Source organism: Onthophagus taurus, chromosome 8, assembly GCF_036711975.1.
Source record: "Onthophagus taurus isolate NC chromosome 8, IU_Otau_3.0, whole genome shotgun sequence".
NCBI classification, from domain to species: Eukaryota; Metazoa; Arthropoda; class Insecta; order Coleoptera; family Scarabaeidae; genus Onthophagus; species Onthophagus taurus.
The window spans coordinates 9474298-9494157 of NC_091973.1; the positions used below are offsets into that span (position 1 = coordinate 9474298).

Below are 19860 nucleotides of genomic sequence, written 5' to 3' on the forward strand. Positions count from 1 at the left end.
GAAGCATAGAAGAGGTGTTTTGGACACATATTTTAGAAACCGCCAAGATGCGTCAGAAAACATCAAAAAGTGTCTAAGTGTAGCAGAAAGTGTCAAAATGTAGCAAAAGGTGTCAACATACTAAAATATGTAAAAAAGGGTTAAAGATGTCAATAAGTGTCATAAATATCAACAGTATCAAAAGTACTAATAGTGCCAAAACGTTTTGGGGAGTGTCAAAATGTATTAAAAAGGTGTTGAGTAGCCTCTTCTCCCTCTATGATACGATCCACGTCTCACAGCTATACACCCATTGGCTCTTTGTAGCTTTTGATAGGCCGTCTGACTTCAAGTTTACCCAAAAGGTCACCCAAAAACACATTCAAAATTTATTTCTCTTTTTCAATTTTTAACTAAGATTGTTTATTTCTCATTAAAATTTAGCGAATTAAAAAAGTCCATTTAATAAGTACATTGGCATTTTCATCTAAATGAATCAAATCGATTATAAACAATTTATTTCTTTTCTACTTTCACTCTTTGCTCTCATGTTACGTGTGGTTTTCTTAGAAGAAAGCTCCGTGCAACTATTAATTCAGCAATATTAGTTAAGTTCCATCTTTGACAAACCGCAAATTACTGATGTCATGGTTGTGAGGACGACTTTTAGTGATATTAAATCGAAAACAATCTCTCATTTGATACAGGGAAAGCTTCATTGTTAATTTACGATTGCTTTGATTCGTTTTTCTTTGTGATTATATTGTAGGAAAATTTTTATAAAATTTAAGATTGCAGGTGGTCCAATTTCTTTCCAATAACCTCACTAAATCCAATAATGGTACACGTTGACCTCGATATCCAATCGATACCTCAATTTTCAAGCGTTCATTCGACATTTTCACGATAAGATTATCACAGTGGGTCGTTTATTGCATAAATATTGACTAAATTTTAAATCGAAAAGTGTACTTGAGTTTTAGATAAATGACTTGCATTAAATTAAAATAAAAAATTGATATTTTATTGATTTATTTTTTACAATTTTGACCTAATCTTTTCTAATTCAGACTTTACAACGCTTTGAAGTTGAGTTAATTTCATGGCGACACCCATATTTCCTTGCACTTTAATTTTACCGGCGAAGAAAGCTTTTTGTGGGTTGAGATCTCCTCGAACTAATTGGGAAACGTCATCATCGTTTATCATAAAAGTTACATCGGGTTTTGCTAGAAATCAAAATTAATAATTAAAATTAATATAAATACGAAAATGTAATTTCTTACTATTTGAATTAAATTCCACCTTTCCTTTTCCTTCTTTCGTATTAATTAACCAAAATCCTTCGGTCCCATCCGCCCTCTTTACTTTAAATCCAAAGAGTCCTCGGAATTTTTCAACCAAGTTATCGTCGTCCAATTGAAAAGCTTCATTTAAAATTCTTAAATAAGGTGCCACTTTGAATCCTTCATCTGTGGTTGCCATTGCAACGAAACGAGGTGATACTTGAACCATTTTTTTTAATTTTAAAATTAATTTTTGAATTAAATTAATTTTTAATTACGACCCTTTTGAAGGTTGTTTGAGTGAATAAAACATCCTCGTAGAAGCCGAATTTATATTAGTCGAGTTATCTCAAGGAGGGCAATCTTATCATGTTTTGTTGTTGGAAAGTTTATTTTGCTTTATTGAGATTTATTGTGTAAAGGAAGAGTTTCCGGTGTACAAATAGAAAGTGGATTTAAAAAAATTCTTTTATTAAGAAAAGTAACAATTATAATTTTGATCTAAACTTATCTAATTCGGATTTTATGACCGACTGAATTTGGGTTAATTTCATAGCGAGTCCCACGTTGCCTTGGATTTTAACTAACCCCATGAAAAAAGCTTTTTGTGAGGGAATTTCACCTGTTAATAATTTTATGACATCCTCATCGTTTATTATAAAAGTTACATCAGGTTTAGCTATGGAAAATATAAATTAAATCATGTCAAAATATGAAAAAGAAATTTACTGCTCGAATTAAACTCAACTTGCCCTTTTCCCTCTTTAAGATTAATAACCCAAAACCCTTCAACGCCATCGCTCCTTTTAACTTTAAGACCATAGATGCCTCGAAATTTTTCAACATGATTGGTTTCGTCTATTTTAAGGGCTTCATTGAGAATCCTTAGATAAGGAGATAGTTTAAACCCATCATCGGTAGAAACGTATTTCGACATTCTAAAAAAAATCAAATATTTTTTAATGGTAAATCAGAAAGCGTAAATTTTTAATGAGAGTGACTTGGCAATTTAGGACTTTGTTTATCGAAATTGGGTGAGATCCACTAGTAAAGTCTTCTAGGTATTGTGTATTTCGGTGAAAGAGAGTAGGTGAAAGCAAATCCAGATTATCATTACCGAAAATGAGCAGTTGCGCTTCTCGTCACGTTCAAAGCGAATTGAGAAATAGTGGAAAGCGCGTTCAAACGTGAAAACTATTTCTATTGCATATGTAATTGTTTAATATTTGCGGGGATGTTCCGTTTTAGGGTCCACGGACCCGGATTTTAATTCGAAATTTGCATGCAACGCGCCGCGGATATTCGTTAAATTAATTGAAGTATGCATCAAATTTGCCAGCCAGTTAATTAAACTTTACAATTGAATTACAGGATTCCGAAACTTATCACTTGAATCACATTTCAACTATTTCAAACGTTAATGAAAATTATTTCATTTTTATACTCAAGCAGTTCAAATGAACCATAAACGTTGAGTTCAAGGATCGCTTTCACCGAACAGGTTCTTATTCTCGTGCATCTGCTTAAAGCACACGTGCTGGTTGACTCCTTCGAGTTGAGTCAAAGTATATTCGTAAATTCTTCGAATACCTCAATGACTACTGCATCTAAAAAAAGAAAGTTTTTTTCTTACTCACATTTTCTTTCTTTTATACAGGATGTGTTGTTCACTCGAACGAGTCGTTACGAAAACTGCAATCCACCTTCCTCATCCGACGCATTTTCAGTTCCGTTTTAAACCGGTAAATTGGTCGGTCAAGGTTTAAATAAAATTAACGATAGAAGTTAATTACACCCAGTTTTTTAATTGTTAATTTAAAAACGTCGAGTTGAATTGGAAAAGTAGGATCATCGCGAAATAATTTGGCGGAGGTCGTTGAATCACAGCAAGATCGTCCCAATAACACACATTTGAGAGTTTTGAGACTTCGTGATTTCTTTCAGACTATATTTAGAAATTACTACGTTTTTCTAAAAAAAATTGAATTTCTTTTTTTAATTTTTGAGTAAAATTGTTTACAATTTATTGAAATCAACAAAGAGAAACTTGCTTAGTCATGTAAACGTAGTATCCACATGATTTTATCAACGCAACTTGAGTTATTTATATAAAAAGATACACTTATACTATAAGTGTTACGTCGATAACTAACAGATTAAATTTTTTTCCTTAATCTTAATAACATTACTCCGATATTTTTCTTATCTCTTTAAATTTAAATATAAATTTTACGTATTTTTAAATAGAAATTAATATTTAATTAAATTCGTTAAAAAATCTGTTTCGACTAATTTGTCATCATCAGGCTAAATCTTTTATTTACGGTTTTATATACAGGGTGTTTCATAATATATACGCAGGATTTCAGGATGTGATAGCTTGTCCAAAAATTTGAAAAAAAGTTTCTATCAACTTACCCTCTAAAAGGGTGTTAAATTTTAAATAAAATAAACGTTTTTTGTGAATATCTCCGGAACTCTTTTTAAAGTCATAATTGGTGAAGATTTTGAAAGGTTAATGGTTGTTTTTCTCCCCAACTTCTACGCCACTGGAAAAAGTACGGTTTTGAGACGCCCATTTGAACCATCAATGATTTCTACACAAAAAAGGTACTGTAGGTCATGAGCTCTAAAGTTGACTTTTCAAAATTCTCCAAACCGTAAAGGTAACGCATTTCGCACATTTCAGCGTTTGTGTAAAAAATATAACAAAAGCTACCTCCGGTCAAAATAACAATTAGTTTATACCTGCAAAAAGTAAACTTGTATTACAACATTAAAAATAAATTACACAAATGCTGGAATGTGCGAAATGCATTACCTTTACGGAATGGCGTGCGGTAATTCGGCAGAAGCAAGGTTGTATCAAGAAAAACATCCGTACATCCGTAAAGAAGAGTACCTTTTTGTACATGGATGCAAGACAAAATAGCTCAAAATCCTGAGTTTGAAGCCGAAGTTGGGATGGTATTTTCAATTTTCACAATAACCACATATGGGCAGAAGAAAATCATGAAATTGCAGAAGGCCATCATCAGCAACAATTTTCCGTAAATGTTGCTGATGATGGCAACACGATGGGCTGCCATCGTCGATGATCATTTGATAGGCCCACATTTACAATTTTAGGCACACATCGACAATTCCTAGAAGAAGTACTGCCGGAACTGCTGGATGACTAATATAAATATATAACTAAGACAATTTATCTTAAATGATTTTGCATTGAAGATATTAATTCCTTCAGTTATCGTTATTCTTCTTGTTTTACCAAACTCTGCTCAATATTTTTCTTCTGTAACCAGACCCTTTCTAGTTTTTCTTCAGTCTCTGGTGGTCTTTTCTTCTCTTACTAAAGTTCTACCTTCTCTGGCTGATCCCTTATTACCTTTACAATTTATTTCCAGTTTTCGTCTTCCCTAGTCAGTCTCTCTTTCTCTTTCCAACATTTCATTACTTTCAGTGTCTGTTCCAGTCTCTTTTTGCTATAATTTTGCACTCTCTAGTCTCTATCCATTCTCCGCAGTCTCCTTCTTTTATTACCACTCCAACCTTTATTCAACTTCATTCCTCTATTATTGATTGGAATTAATATCTTCAATGCAAAATCATTTAAGATATTAATTCCTTCTGTTATCGGTCTTCTTTTTGTCTTACCAAACTCTGCTCAATATTTCTCTTCTGTAACCAGACCCTTTCTAGTCTTTCTTCAGTCTCTGGTGGTCTTTTCTTCTCTTACTAGAGTTCTGCCTTCTCTGGCTGATCCATTATTGCCTTTACAGTTTATTTCCAGTTTTCGTCTTCCCTAGTCAGTCTCTCTTTCTCTTTCCAACATTTCATTACTTTCATTGTCTGTTCCAGTCTCTTTTTGCTATAATTTTGCACATTCTAGTCTCTATCCATTCTCCGCAGTCTCCTGTTTTTATTACCATTCCAACCTCTATTCAACTTCATTCCTCTATTATTGATTGGAATTAATATCTTCAATGCAAAATCATTTAAGATATTAATTTCTTCAGTTATCGGTCTTCTTTTTGTCTTACCAACCTCTGCTCAATATTTTTCTTCTGTAACCAGACCCTTTCTAGTCTTTCTTCAGTCTCTGGTAGGTCTTTTCATCTCTTACCAGAGTTCTACCTTCTCTGGCTGATCCATTATTGCCTTTACAGTTTATTTCTAGTTTTTGTCTTCCCTAGTCAGTCTCTGTTTCTCTTTCCAACATTTCATTACTTTCAGTGTCTGTTCCAGTCACTTTTTGCTATAATTTTGCACTCTCTAGTCTCTATCCATTCTCCACAATCTCCCTCTTTTATTACCACTCCAACCTTTATTCAACTTCATTCGTCTATTATTGATTGTTCAATCTCTTCCTTCTAATGTAAAATTCATCACAATCTGAATTTCCTCTGTTTAGTTCCTTCCTTTGTCGTGTCTCTTTCTTCATTTCCTACTATAACCAGTTCTTTGCTATTCGCCTTCGTTTCTGCGCAGTCTCTTTCTTCTACCAACAATCTCTTATTTGCCTTTTCCATATCTGTTCACTATATTTCTGGTATTGTTAGTTTATTTAAACTTTCCTCTTCTCTCTCAAGTCTTTTTCTAATATTTTAAGTTCCTTTTCTATGCCACTCTTGTTCGACAATTTACAATCGTTGAAATGTGGTTTACACCAAGCTTATCATCTACAGCATGAAAAATTGCCCAACAAAAGTTGTTAACCTTAATTCTTATAAATTAAACTCAGCGTCAATATGTGGAGGGGGAAGCTGTTGCTTTCATTATATTCGCTCTAATTTTGTAAAAGTGGCAATAAGAAAACACCATATGGCCTGTACTAATCTACTAAGTTCTAGATCTTTTGAGTAGTTAAGCCGAGGTCGCTCGCGGCCGAGGCTCAGTGATTGATGTTATTACATAAAGTTAAAACTGGTCATCGTATTGCAAGCCTAAGTTCACAGAAGATTGTAGTGCTAAAAGAAGAAGAAGTGGTTGTCAATAAATATTATATTGAATTTTGTTATTTCTAGAGTGGGTTAGGTTTAGATCTTTTTTTCAATTTCTGCAGTAAAATTAAGTCCCAAATCTAAAAGATAACGTCGACATATCTTATTTATTCAATAAGTTATTCTTCTGCCAGCAGTATCTAGTCCTCTATTACCAGTATCTAATGTTCTGCCAGCTATTTACAGTCTTTTGCAGAAAATATTAAGTCTTCACCTAGTTCAGAAAACGACGAAGCTTCTGAGACACCTCCACTAGCCAGAAATATCCGTAACTATAGCATGGCAAAACTACCTTGGTCGGTTATATTTCATATGGGATGTTGGGACCATGACTTAATTAAATTTAGCCGCAACGACAACATGATCAGTTTCTAGTTGATACAATTTTAATCACTGAGCCTCAGCCGCAAGGCTTAATTAGACAACAGAACTACAATTTTACCTGGTAAAGCCAATGCCGTTTGCGAAAAATGAATAAGCTGTTAAACAATATTCAACGAATATTAGAGTTTGGAGTCATTTGCAAAACCCGGATGATACTCATTGAATATGTACCTTGAATCCGAGTAATCAGAAATTCCGGATGTAAACCTATAAATTTATTGTATCTATTCATGGTGGGCTAGAATATTTTGGCGGGGCTGCAACTAAGTTGAATTTGTTTTTCAAAAAGCCACATGTAGGCACTTCTTTCACACGTGATAACTTTGTAATGAAAATGCAACTTTCCGAGGACGATGATATTGAGGTTGACCTAGTTGCTTAGCATGATCAACACAAGAAAGTAGCTGATCAAGCCTATGATGTTACAATTTTTTTTGATATAAGAAATAATTTCGGCCAACTTCGAAACTTCCCCAAGTATCAGGAACAATACTTATGGCAGTCAACTTCGAAGACGTCGGCTGTATCAAGGATCATGAATAACACTATCAAAAGTGATATAAAAAATAATCTCCCAAGTATCACGAACAATATTTAGAGCGGCCGACATCTTCGAAGTCGGCCGAGATCGTGTATGCGTAGAAGCATCCGGCAGATAGAGAGCTGGATAAGAAGGGAGGGAAATTGTACGCCCTGTTTATAGATCTGAAGGCGGCTTTTGATAAGGTGGACAGAGGGAAGTTGTGGGAGGAGATGGGGAGGAGGGGGATCACGGAACACCTAATAGCGAGAGTCAAGGAAATATAAAGGAGACTAGGGCTAGGATAAAAGTGGGGGATAAGCTGAGCGACGTGTTCTGGACGACGAAGAGACTGAGGCAGGGATGTCCGCTGAGCCCAAGTCTGTTTTCATTGTATACGGCGGACTTGGAAGATAGATTGGGGAAGGAGCAGATGGGAGCGGATAACATCGTGATCATGGCGAGAGAAGCGGTGGAGATGAAGGATATGATAAAGACCTTAGAAAGATATTTTAGGAGGAAGGGTTTGGAAGTGAATGTGGGGAAGACAAATATGATGAAGTTTTGTAAGGGTGGGAGAAAAAGAACAGAAAACTGGAGATGGGAGGGAAAGGAGATCGAGGAGGTTAGGGAGTATACTTACCTGGGGTATGTGTTTAGGGAGGATAACAGGGAGGGGTCGCATGTGAAAGCTATGGCAAAAAAGGCGAGAGGAAGATTATGTTTGAAGGTCTGGTTAGCAGTGTGATGATGTATGGGGCAGAGATATGGGGATGGAGGAAGCAGGAAATGCGGGGGGACGTGCAAACTAGATATTGGAGATGGGTGCTTGAGGTGGCGAGAGAAACACCGAGGTATATATTGAGGGAAGAGGTAAAGGTGGATAAGGTCAGAGTAGAGGTGGGCAGGAGGGCAGTGAGATATGAAGAAAAAATAGAAGGGAGGCCAAACTACGGGATCTTGGGGGAGTATTGGAGGGAAATTAGAGAGGGAAAGGTCGTATATGGGAAAGGAGACAGAGACAACTAGGTGGGTAGGGAGATGTGGAGGGAGTTGAGAGATAGGGACCGAGATGTGCAGAGAGAGAAGAGGGAAGGTATAGGGACATAATTACGGAGGGGCTGCCTAGATACTTGCCAATGAAAGGAGATGAGGAAGGGAAGAAGGTGGTGGCTATGTTCCGTTGTGGAAACGAGGAGAGAGCTAACAGATACTGGATGGCCGATGAGGAGAGGCTGTGCAGGCTGGAATGGGAAACGTTGGAACATATGTTGAATGGGTGCAGTGAGTTGAGGGAGGAGGAGATGGACCGCGGGCAGATCTTGGGAGAGCGGGGAGAGGGGAAGCGATGGATGAGAAGGGTTGTGGAGGTGAGGAGACAAAGGGATGGTGGTGGCGCGGAAGAATACGGGTTTTGTGTGGATAATGATGTACAATGATGTAAAAATTGTAAACAGGTTATTGTAAACAATAAACCTTATTAATAAAATCGTAGAATAGAATGAGTTTTTTTATCGACTTTTTATTTAGTAATTTTATTTAATTTTTTGTTTCTCCTCTAAAGTTTCTATTTCTGCCAGTACTATCTAAGTCTTCTGGAAATAGTATCTAATTTTCTATTATCAATATCTCGTCTTTTGGAAACAGTATCTTGTACTCTGCTAGCAATATTGAGCCTTGCGGAGTAATATCTAGCATCTCTTGTCTTCTATTAAAAGTATGTAGTACTCCATTAGCACTATCTAGTCCTGTACAAGTAATATTTTATCTTCTGCAAGCTGTATCTAACGTTCCATTAACAATATCACGTTTTTTTGAAGCGGTATCTACTCCTTTATAGCATCATTTAGTCTTCAGTTAACAGTAAATAACTAGTCTTTTGACAGTAATAACTAGTTTTCTATAAGCAATATCTAGTCTTCTAATAGTATCTAGTTTTTTGAAAACATTTAGCCAGCACTACGTAGCATTATTAATACATATAAGCGGAATTGTCCTTAACGCATAACATACTATTTATCTTGGTAGCCAGCTAATTAATTTGTTCCAGAAAATATTTCAAATTAAGTATATAGAAAAATTAAGAATTTATCAAAATTATATTATGAATGTTGTAATCTTGTTTTGCTTATTAATTCTTAATCTCAGTGTATGTAAATAAATGAAGCCAAATCATTGACATTTTAAAATAAAATTACATCTAAATATATAAGTGTAATATTTTATGTATTATGTAGTCGGCCGAGATTATTTCGAGAGTATCACGAACAGTAATTATGGACTACTTAAAAGGAAAACAGATTTACCATCCACATGATTGGCTATAATTAATAAAATCGTAGAATAGAATGAGTTTTTTTATCGACTTTTTATTTACTGATTTTATTTAATTTTCTGTTTCTCCTCTAAAGTTACTATTTCTGCCAGTACTATCTAAGTCTTCTGGAAATAGTATCTAATTTTCTATTATTAATATCTAGTCTTTTGGAAACAGTATCTTGTACTCTGCTAGCAATATTGAGCCTTGCGGAGTAATATCTAGCATCTCTTGTCTTCTATTAAAAGCATGTAGTACTCTATTAGCACTATCTAGTCCTCTACACGTAATATTTTATCTTCTGCAAGCTGTATCTAACGTTCCATTAACAATATCAAGTTTATTGGAAGCGATATCTGGTCCTTTATAGCATCATTTAGTCTTCAGTTAACAGTGAATAACTGGTCTTTTGACAGTAATAACTAGTTTTCTATAAGCAATATCTAGTCTTTTAATAGTATCTAGTTTTTTGAAAACATTTACCCAGCACTACGTAGTATTATTAATACATATAAGCGGAATTGTCCTTAACGCATAACATACTATTTATCTTGGTAGCCAGCTCATTAATTTGTTCCAGAAAATATTTCAAATTAAGTTTATAGAAAAATTAAGAATTTATCAAAATTATATTATGAATGTTGTAATCTTGTTTTGCTTAATAATCCTTAATCTCAGTGTATGTAAATAAATGAATTCAAAATATTGACATTTTAAAATAAAACTACATCTAAATATATAAGTGTAATATTTTATGTATTATGTAGTCGGCCGAGATTATTTCGAGAGTATCACGAACAGTACTTATGGAGGACTTAAAAGGAAAACAGATTTACCATCGACATGATCGGGTATAATTAATATAATCGTAGAATGGAATGAGTTGTTTTATCGACTTTTTATATACTAATTTTATTTAATTTTTTGTTTCTCCTCTAAAGTTACTATTTCTGCCAGAACTATCTAAGTCTTCTGGAAATAGTATCTAATTTTCTATTATCAATATCTAGTCTTTTGGAAACAGTATCTTGAACTCTGCTAGCAATATTGAGCCTTGCGGAGTAATATCTAGCATCTCTTGTCTTCTATTAAAAGTATGTAGTACTCCATTAGTACTATCTAGTTCTCTACAAGTAATATTTTATCTTCTGCAAGCTGTATCTAACGTTCCATTAACAATATCAAGTCTATTGGAAGCGGTATCTAGTCCTTTTATAGCATCATTCCGTCTTTTGACAGTAATAACTAGTTTTGTATAAGCAATATCTAGTTTTCTAGTAGTATCTAGTTTTTATTAAACATTTAGCCAACACTACGTAGTATTATTAATACATATAAGCGGAATTGTCCTTAACGCATAACATACTATTTATCTTGGTAGCCAGCTCATTAATTTGTTCCAGAAAATATTTCAAATTAAGTTTATAGAAAAATTAAGAATTTATCAAAATTATATTATGAATGTTGTAATCTTGTTTTGCTTATTAATTCTTAATCTCAGTGTATGTAAATAAATTAAGTCCAAATATTGACATTTTAAAATAAAATTACATCTAAATATATAAGTGTAATATTTTATGTTATATGTAGTCGGCCGAGATTATTTCGAGAGTATCATGAACAGTACTTATGGAGGACTTAAAAGGAAAACAGAGTTACCATCCACATGGTTGGGTATAATTAATATAATCGTAGAATTGAATGAGTTTTTTTATCGACTTTTTATTTAGTAATTTTATTTAATTTTCTGTTTCTCCTCTAAAGTTACTATTTCTGCCAGGACTATCTAAGTCTTCTGGAAATAGTATCTAATTTTCTATTATCAATATCTAGTCTTTTGTAAACAGTATCTTGTACTCTGCTAGCAATATTGAGCCTTGCGGAGTAATATCTAGCATCTCTTGTCTTCTATTAAAAGTATGTAGTACTCCATTAGCACTATCTAGTTCTGTACAAGTAATATTTTATCTTCTGCAAGCTGTATCTAACGTTCCATTAACAATATCATGTTTATTGGAAGCGGTATCTGGTCCTTTATAGCATCATTTAGTCTTCAGTTAACAGTAAATAACTAGTCTTTTGACAGTAATAACTAGTTTTCTATAAGCAATATCTAGTCTTCTAATAGTATCTAGTTTCTTGAAAACATTTAGCCAGCACACGTAGTATTATTAATACAAATAAGCGGAATTAAACGTATAACATACTATTTATCTTGGTAGCCAGCTCATTAATTTGTTCCAGAAAATATTTCAAATTAAGTTTATAGAAAAATTAAGAACTTATCAAAATTATATTATGAATATTGTAATCTTGTTTTGCTTATTAATTCTTAATCTCAGTGTATGTAAATAAATTAAGTCCAAATATTGACATTTTAAAATAAAATTACATCTAAATATATAAGTGTAATATTTTATGTTATATGTAGTCGGCCGAGATTATTTCGAGAGTATCATGAACAGTACTTATGGAGGACTTAAAAGGAAAACAGAGTTACCATCCACATGGTTGGGTATAATTAATATAATCGTAGAATTGAATGAGTTTTTTATCGACTTTTTATTTACTAATTTTATTTAATTTTCTGTTTCTCCTCTAAAGTTACTATTTCTGCCAGGACTATCTAAGTCTTCTGGAAATAGTATCTAATTTTCTATTATCAATATCTAGTCTTTTGTAAACAGTATCTTGTACTCTGCTAGCAATATTGAGCCTTGCGGAGTAATATCTAGCATCTCTTGTCTTCTATTAAAAGTATGTAGTACTCCATTTATTTCTGCCAGGACTATTTAAGTCTTCTGGAAATAGTATCTAATTTTCTATTATCAATATCTAGTCTTTTGTAAACAGTATCTTGTACTCTGCTAGCAATATTGAGCCTTGCGGAGTAATATCTAGCATCTCTTGTCTTCTATTAAACGTATGTAGTACTCCATTAGCACTATCTAGTCCTCTACAAGTAATATTTTATCTTCTGCAAGCTGTATCTAACGTTCCATTAACAATATCAAGTCTATTGGAAGCGGTATCTAGTCCTTTTATAGCATCATTCCGTCTTTTGACAGTAATAACCAGTTTTCTATAAGCAATATCTAGTCTTCTAGTAGTATCTAGTTTTTTTAAAACATTTAGCCAACACTACGTAGTATTATTAATACATATAAGCGGAATTGTCCTTAACGCATAACATACTATTTATCTTGGTAGCCAGCTCATTAATTTGTTCCAGAAAATATTTCAAATTAAGTTTATAGAAAAATTAAGAATTTATCAAAATTATATTATGAATGTTGTAATCTTGTTTTGCTTATTAATTCTTAATCTCAGTGTATGTAAATAAATGAAGTCAAAATATTGACATTTTAAAATAAAATTACATCTAAATATATAAGTGTAATATTTTATGTATTATGATACAAGCGGATTTATTTCGTTCATAATAAATTTACGGAACGTACGATACCAAAATAAAGATAAACAAGTTGAGTTGAAACGTGTTGTTAATTTGTTTTCCCGTAACTTCCTATAAATAACTTTAAAACTACCCAACCGATCTAAAATAGTTCTACTTCTTCGAACGTGGATTTTAAATCTTGCATGTATCGTTATAACTTTTATATGTTATGAAAGGAAATCGAATAAAAATTTCTTAAACTTTCCAAGATGATAAAATAAAATTAAAATAAAATGTTTTTTTTTTTAATTAAATTGAATTTGTAATACAAATAAATGAATTTCGAATCGATGCTTCATATATATTTTTTATTCCATTAAATCAAAATAAATACACGGTACACTTATTGCAAATTTCAATTGAATTGAAATTTTGTGTTCATTTAATTCCGTATTTGTTTATGAAAAATAGACGTGATATTGTTTCGTTTTGTTTTTTTAAACGTTTTTATCAAGTATTAAACGGGTACAATTTGTCCTTCCAAATTTAAACACAAAACTGTGCTTTTATGGACCCCTTCTTTAACGTTAGCTTCAACCTTCCAATAATAACCATCGATGGGAAGTGTGGAAAATGCGTCACCATCAAAAGTTGCATTTTTGACTATATAAATTCCCTTTTTAATCGGACAACTCATTTGTGGGGTCATAATATCCATGAATGGTGTCCAAGGTTTATTTTTTGCTGGAATTAAATCACACATTTTCTTTATTGTTATTTTTTGATAATTTTCGCAAGTATCTGGAGAATCTTTTGTGTTACATCTCGTGAGTGTTAAATCTACTTTTAGGTCTGCCGGGATGGTTTGTTTCACTACGATTTTTGTTGATAAAACGTAAATTTTCTTTTGTTTTTGGAGGTGATTTTCCGTAAATTTTATTGGGGCGTTTGGATATTTTTGGCAATTTTGGAGTTTATCCAGTTTTACAACTTTTTTTCGCTTAAATGAAAAATAAATTTAAATAAAATTGATGTTTTTTCGTTTCACTTACAAACAGATTTAAAGTTTCCATCGTGATGATTAAAGAAAATAAAAAAATTATAACAAAAAATGTTTTCATTTTATTTTGAAATCCAATAAACATTTAAACTGAACGATTTTAATTAAAACAGGGCTTTTATAAACATCGTTTTAATTACAGGAAAACATTAAAACGAAACGATAAAATTTAATTTATAATATTTCCCGTCACAATTTCGATGCGAATTCCTCTAATTTTTCCCAAAGGTCGGGCTGAAAATACCCCATTCTTAAAGCGACTCCAACATCACCTTCAATCTTCACTCTTCCTGATAATAAAATTCTTTGTGGGTTTAAAATCCCCTTTAAAATTTCTTTGTAATCATCGTCTTTTACAATAAAAGTTACATCCGGTTTAACTAGAACCAAATTTTTGAATTAAAAAAATATTATTAATTTTCTTTATTACCATTAGAATTAAATTTGATGTTTCCTTTGGGATTTGAAACCAAATCCAAGGTAAACACTCCTTCGGACCCATCTCGACGAAGAAATTTAAACGCGAAAATGCCTTCAAAATCTTTATACACATTTGGATTTAAAACATTCAAGACTTCGTTTAATATCTTTACGTATGGAGATATTTTAAAATCGCCTTCTTTTAAATGTGTCTCGGACATTTTTTTTAAACACACTGATTAAATTGGAATTTAAAATTACGTATTTATTCTTGAACTTTAACATATACGATAACTTATCAAAAAAATGCAAGCTTATTTTTTTAAATACCTTTATTTTTATTATATAACAACATTACAAAAATAACCCAGATATGTCTTAAAAAGACAAACATGTTAAAAAAAATTTTACAATTTCGATTTGATCGCTTCAAGTTTTTCTTTGATGACTGGTTGAAGTTGAGTCAATTTCATTGCAACACCCATATTTCCTTGCACTTTAATCTTTCCAGAGAAGAAAGCTTTTTGCGGATTAATTCCACCTCGGATAATTTCAAGAATATCATCATCGTTAACAATGAACGTTACATCGGGTTTTGCTACAATTAAAAAAATAATATTAAAAAAAATAATACAAAAAATTAATACAACTTACTTGTAGAATTAAATTCAATTTGTCCTTTTTGTCCTTTAAGATTAATAACCCAATATCCTTCGAGTCCATCAGATTTTTTAATTTTAAGTCCATAACTGCCTCTAAATTTGTCAATAAGATTATCACTTCCGGCATCGAAAATACCATCTAATTGGAGTAATTGATGTGCGATCCTTAATAATGGAGCAATTTTGAATCCATCATCTGTGGTGGCGGCTGCGGTTCTGCGAGTTGAAATGGTTCTATTTAAATGTTCTGGGAATCCATGTCTGTAAATGCCAACGACGACAGCTCCGCCGATCCCAAGGTTGTGTTGTAAAGCAAGTTTAGCACCTGGGACTTGTCTTTTGTCGGCTAATCCACGTAATTGCCAACATAATTCGGCGCATTGTGCCAAACCGGTTGCGCCTAATGGATGTCCTTTGGAAATTAATCCACCACTTGGATTTACGACATATTTTCCTCCATAAGTGTTGTCTCCGCGATCGATCATTTCTCCAGCTTTTCCTGGGGGACACAATCCTAACGCTTCGTAAGTAATTAATTCGTTGACAGAGAAGCAATCGTGAAGTTCAACAACTTGGACATCAGTCGGGCGGATTCCGGATTTTGCGTACGCTTTTTCAGCCGCCGTTTTGGTCATATCATAACCGACAATTTTCATCAAACTGTTATCGGTAAGTGTTGTTTCTAAATCGGTAGCCATTTCCATGGCTACAATTTCAACAGCTTGAGCTTCAAGACCATGCTTTTTAACGAAATCTTCTGAAGCCAAAATAGCACAAGCCGATCCGTCACTAGTTGGGCAACATTGCAATTTAGTCAACAGACCAAAAACTTTCGGAGAAGCCATAATTTGTTCGAGAGTATATTCATCTTGGAATTGAGAGTAAGGATTGTTTACGGAATGTTTATGATTTTTATAACCAATTTTAGCGAAATGTTCCAATGTGGTGCCGTATTTCTTCATATGTTCAACTCCAGCATTTCCAAACATTTGGGCCGCTGGTGGAGATTTATTTATTCCGGCCAAATCGATCATTAAAGACATATGTTTGTCGATTGGATTGGTCCTATCCATAAACTATTAAAAAATGATTATAATATAAATTATTAAAAATTTAAGCTATAACATACTTTAGGAGCTAAACTTCCACGTTCCATTTTTTCGAAACCAACAGCTAAAACACATTGATTTTGACCAAATTCGATGAATTGTTTAGCCAAAAGCAATGCCGTTGCGCCAGTTGCGCAATTGTTATTCACGTTGTAAATTGGAATTCCAGTCATTCCAACTTCGTAGATTGCACGTTGGCCACATGTTGAATCACCTTTAATAAAAAAAGGAACCGACTTCAAGTATCACGAACAATACTTAGAATGACCAAAGTCTTCGAAGTCGATCGATATTATTCCTTTTGATATAAGAAACAATCTCGGCCGACTTCAAAGACGTCGGCCGCCCCAAGTATTCCAAACAATGCATAGGCAGCCAACTTCGAAGACTACGGCCGCCCCAAGTATCCCGAACAATACTTATGGCAGCCAACTTCTTAAATTTCGGCCATCTCAAGTATGCCAAACAATACTTATTGCGGCCGACGTCTTCGAAGTCGGCCGAAATTATTTCTTTTCATATAAAATTAAATAATCTCGGTCGACTTCGAAGACGTTGGTCGCATCAAGTATCACGAACAATACTTAGAACGGCCAGTCTTCGAAGTCAATCGGGATTATTCCTTTTGCTATAAGAAACAATCTCGGCCGACTTCGAAGACGTCGGCCGCCCTAAGTATTCCAAACAATACATAGGCAACCAACTTCGAAGACCACGACCGCCCCAAGTATCCCGAACAATACTTATGGCAGCCAACTTCTTAAATTTCGGCCATCTCAAGTATCCCAAACAATACTTATTGCAGCCGACGTCTTCGAAGTCGGCCGAAATTATTTCTTTTCATATAAAATTAAATCATCTCGGTCGACTTCGAAGACATCAGTCGCATCAAGTATCACGAACAATACTTAGAACGGCCAAAGTCTTCGAAGTCGATCGAGATTATTCTTTTTGATATAAGAAACAATCTCGGCCGACTTCGAAGACGTCGGCCGCCCCAAGTATTCCAAACAATACATAGCCAGCCAACTTCGAAGACCACGGCCGCCCCAAGTATCCCGAACAATACTTATGGCAGCCAACTTCTTAAATTTCGGCCATCTCAAGTATCCCAAACAATACTTATGGCGACCGATGTCTTCGAAGTCGGCCGAAATTATTTTTTTTCATATAAAATTAAATAATCTCGGCCGACTTCGAAGACGTCGGCCGCCTCAAGTATTCCAAACAATACATAGGCAGCCAACTTCGAAGACCACGGCCGCCCCAAGTATCCCGAACAATACTTATGGCAGCCAACTTCTTAAATTTCGGCCATCTCAAGTATCCCAAACAATACTTATGGCGACCGATGTCTTCGAAGTCGGCCGAAATTATTTCTTTTCATATAAAATTAAATAATCTCGGCCGACTTCGAAGACGTCGGCCGCCCCAAGTATTCCAAACAATACATAGGCAGCCAACTTCGAAGACTACGGCCTCCCCAAGTATCCCGAACAATACTTATGGCAGCCAACTTCTTAAATTTCGGCCATCTCAAGTATCCCAAACAATACTTATTGCGGCCGACGTCTTCGAAGTCGGCCGAAATTATTTCTTTTCATATAAAATTAAATAATCTCGGTCGACTTCGAAGACGTCGGTCGCATCAAGTATCACGAACAATACTTAGAACGGCCAAAGTCTTCGAAGTCGATCAAGATTATTCCTTTTGACATAAGAAACAATCTCGGCCGACTTCGAAGACGTCGGCCGCCCCAAGTATTCCAAACAATACATAGGCAGCCAACTTCGAAGACCACGGCCGCCCCAATCATCCCGAACAATACTTATGGCAGCCAACTTCTTAAATTTCGGCCATCTCAAGTATCCCAAACAATACTTATTGCGGCCGACGTCTTCGAAGTCGGCCGAAATTATTTCTTTTCATATAAAATTAAATAATCTGGGTCGACTTCAAAGACGTCGGTCGCATCAAGTATCACGAACAATACTTAGAACGGCCAAAGTCTTCGAACTCGATCGAGATTATTCCTTTTGATATAAGAAACAATCTCGGCCGACTTCGAAGACGTCGGCCGCCCGAAGTATTCCAAACAATACATAGGCAATCAACTTCGAAGACCACGGCCGCCCCAAGTATCCCGAACAATACTTATAGCAGCCAACTTCTTAAATTTCGGCCATCTCAAGTATTCCAAAAAATATTTATTGCGGCCGACGTCTTCGAAGTCGGCCGAGATTATTTAATTTTATATGAAAAGAAATAATTTCGGCCGACTTCGAAGACGTCGGCCGCAATAAATATTTTTTGGAATACTTGAGATGGCCGAAATTTAAGAAGTTGGCTCCCATAAGTATTGTTCGGGATACTTGGGGCGGCCGTAGTCTTCGAAGTTGGCTGCCTATGTATTGTTTGGAATACTTGGGGCATATAATTTTATATGAAAAGAAATAATTTCGGCCGACTTCGAAGACATCGGCCGCCCCAAGTATTCCAAACAATACATAGGCAGCCAACTTCGAAGACCACGGCCGCCCCAAGTATCCCGAACAATACTTATGGCAGCCAACTTCTTAAATTTCGGCCATCTCAAGTATCCCAAACATTACTTATGGCGACCGATGTCTTCGAAGTCGGCCGAAATTGTTTCTTTTAATATAAAATTAAATAATCTCGGCCGACTTCGAAGACGTCGGTCGCATCAAGTATCACGAACAATACTTAGAACGGCCAAAGTCTTCGAACTCGATCGAGATTATTTCTTTTGATATAAGAAACAATCTCGGCCGACTTCGAAGACGTCGGCCGCCCCAAATATTCCAAACAATACATAGGCAACCAACTTCGAAGACCACGGCCGCCCCAAGTATCCCGAACAATACTTATGGCAGCCAACTTCTTAAACTTCGACCATCTCAAGTATCCCAAGCAATACTTATGGAGGCCGACTTCGAAGACGTCGGTCGCATCAAATATCACGAACAAGTCAAAGGCTGACGTCTTCGAAGTCGGCCGCCCCAAGTATTCCATACAATACATAGGCAACCAACTTCGAAGACCACGGCCGCCTCAAGTATCCCGAACAATACTTATTGCAGCCAACTTCTTAAATTTCGGCCACCTCAAGTATCCCAAACAATACTTATGGCGATGTCTTCTAAGTCACGCCAGAGTATTTCTTTTGATAAAAGAAGAGAGGTTGGGAAATCTTGATTGATATTATCAGAAACTATACTATTATATAACACTATACAAATTTCTGAATAATATATTTTTCAAAAATAAGCATACCATAAACATAACCAGCCGTGGCTTGTTCAATATCGGTCATCTTGACTTTAGCATCATCGAGAGCTTTGAGGATGGCCTCTTTGGCGTACCCGGGATAATCATCATCTCTTTTTCCAGGTTTTTCGAACTAAAATTAAATGAAATAAGAAAATTATTTTAATGGACATACTTGAAAAAGAATATTCAACTTACTTTGGTCATTCCAACCCCGATAACAAAGACACGTCCCATTTTGCTAATGTTGTTTGTACGATACAACAGCACCGAAAGTTTGAAATAAAGTATAGTAAACTTACAGATTGTTTAATATATAACCTATATAAGCTGCAAGTAGTTCTGGTATCTCTGTGGACTTTGATATGATACCTCTTACAACAAAATCAAATTAAAGCAGTGAATATGAAAATGTCGGGGTAATTACTCCGAAT

The 19860-nt window shown here is 34.6% G+C and overlaps 1 protein-coding gene and 1 long non-coding RNA gene across 3 annotated transcripts; both read right to left on the reverse strand.

Annotated features, from left to right (window-relative positions):
- Positions 1–981: 981 nt before the first annotated feature.
- Positions 982–19828, reverse strand: LOC139430969 (sterol carrier protein 2-like). Of its 2 annotated transcripts, XM_071198518.1 has the most exons (6): positions 19625–19730; positions 19433–19559; positions 16158–16351; positions 15249–16104; positions 1266–1484; positions 982–1208 (listed from the first exon to the last, which is right to left on the reverse strand). In XM_071198518.1, the coding sequence occupies exons 1-6, from the start codon at positions 19661–19663 to the stop codon at positions 1018–1020; spliced, it is 1626 nt and encodes a 541-aa protein (XP_071054619.1). In that variant the 5' UTR covers positions 19664–19730; the 3' UTR covers positions 982–1017. The 2 variants fall into 2 exon arrangements, with proteins under 2 accessions (XP_071054619.1, XP_071054618.1); XM_071198517.1 differs by lacking the exons at positions 982–1208; positions 1266–1484 and adding an exon at positions 14681–14964 and having other exon boundaries at positions 15021–16104; positions 19625–19828.
- LOC111413903 (uncharacterized) lies at positions 13811–14601 on the reverse strand. The gene is made up of 3 exons (XR_011641321.1): positions 14377–14601; positions 13939–14326; positions 13811–13886 (listed from the first exon to the last, which is right to left on the reverse strand). It is a non-coding gene; the product is annotated as an uncharacterized lncRNA (long non-coding RNA).
- Positions 19829–19860: the final 32 nt, after the last annotated feature.

Bases quoted from the DNA above. Each gene is read 5' to 3' on its own strand.
- LOC139430969 (XM_071198517.1), bottom strand. From the start codon at position 19,663: ATGGGACGTGTCTTTGTTATCGGGGTTGGAATGACCAAA. The intron at 19,560-19,624 runs GTAAGTTGAATA...ATTTAATTTTAG, and splicing joins TCGGGGTTGGAATGACCAAA to TTCGAAAAACCTGGAAAAAG. The intron at 14,965-15,020 runs GTAAGTTGTATT...TTTTAATTGTAG, and splicing joins AATTGAATTTAATTCTACAA to CAAAACCCGATGTAACGTTC.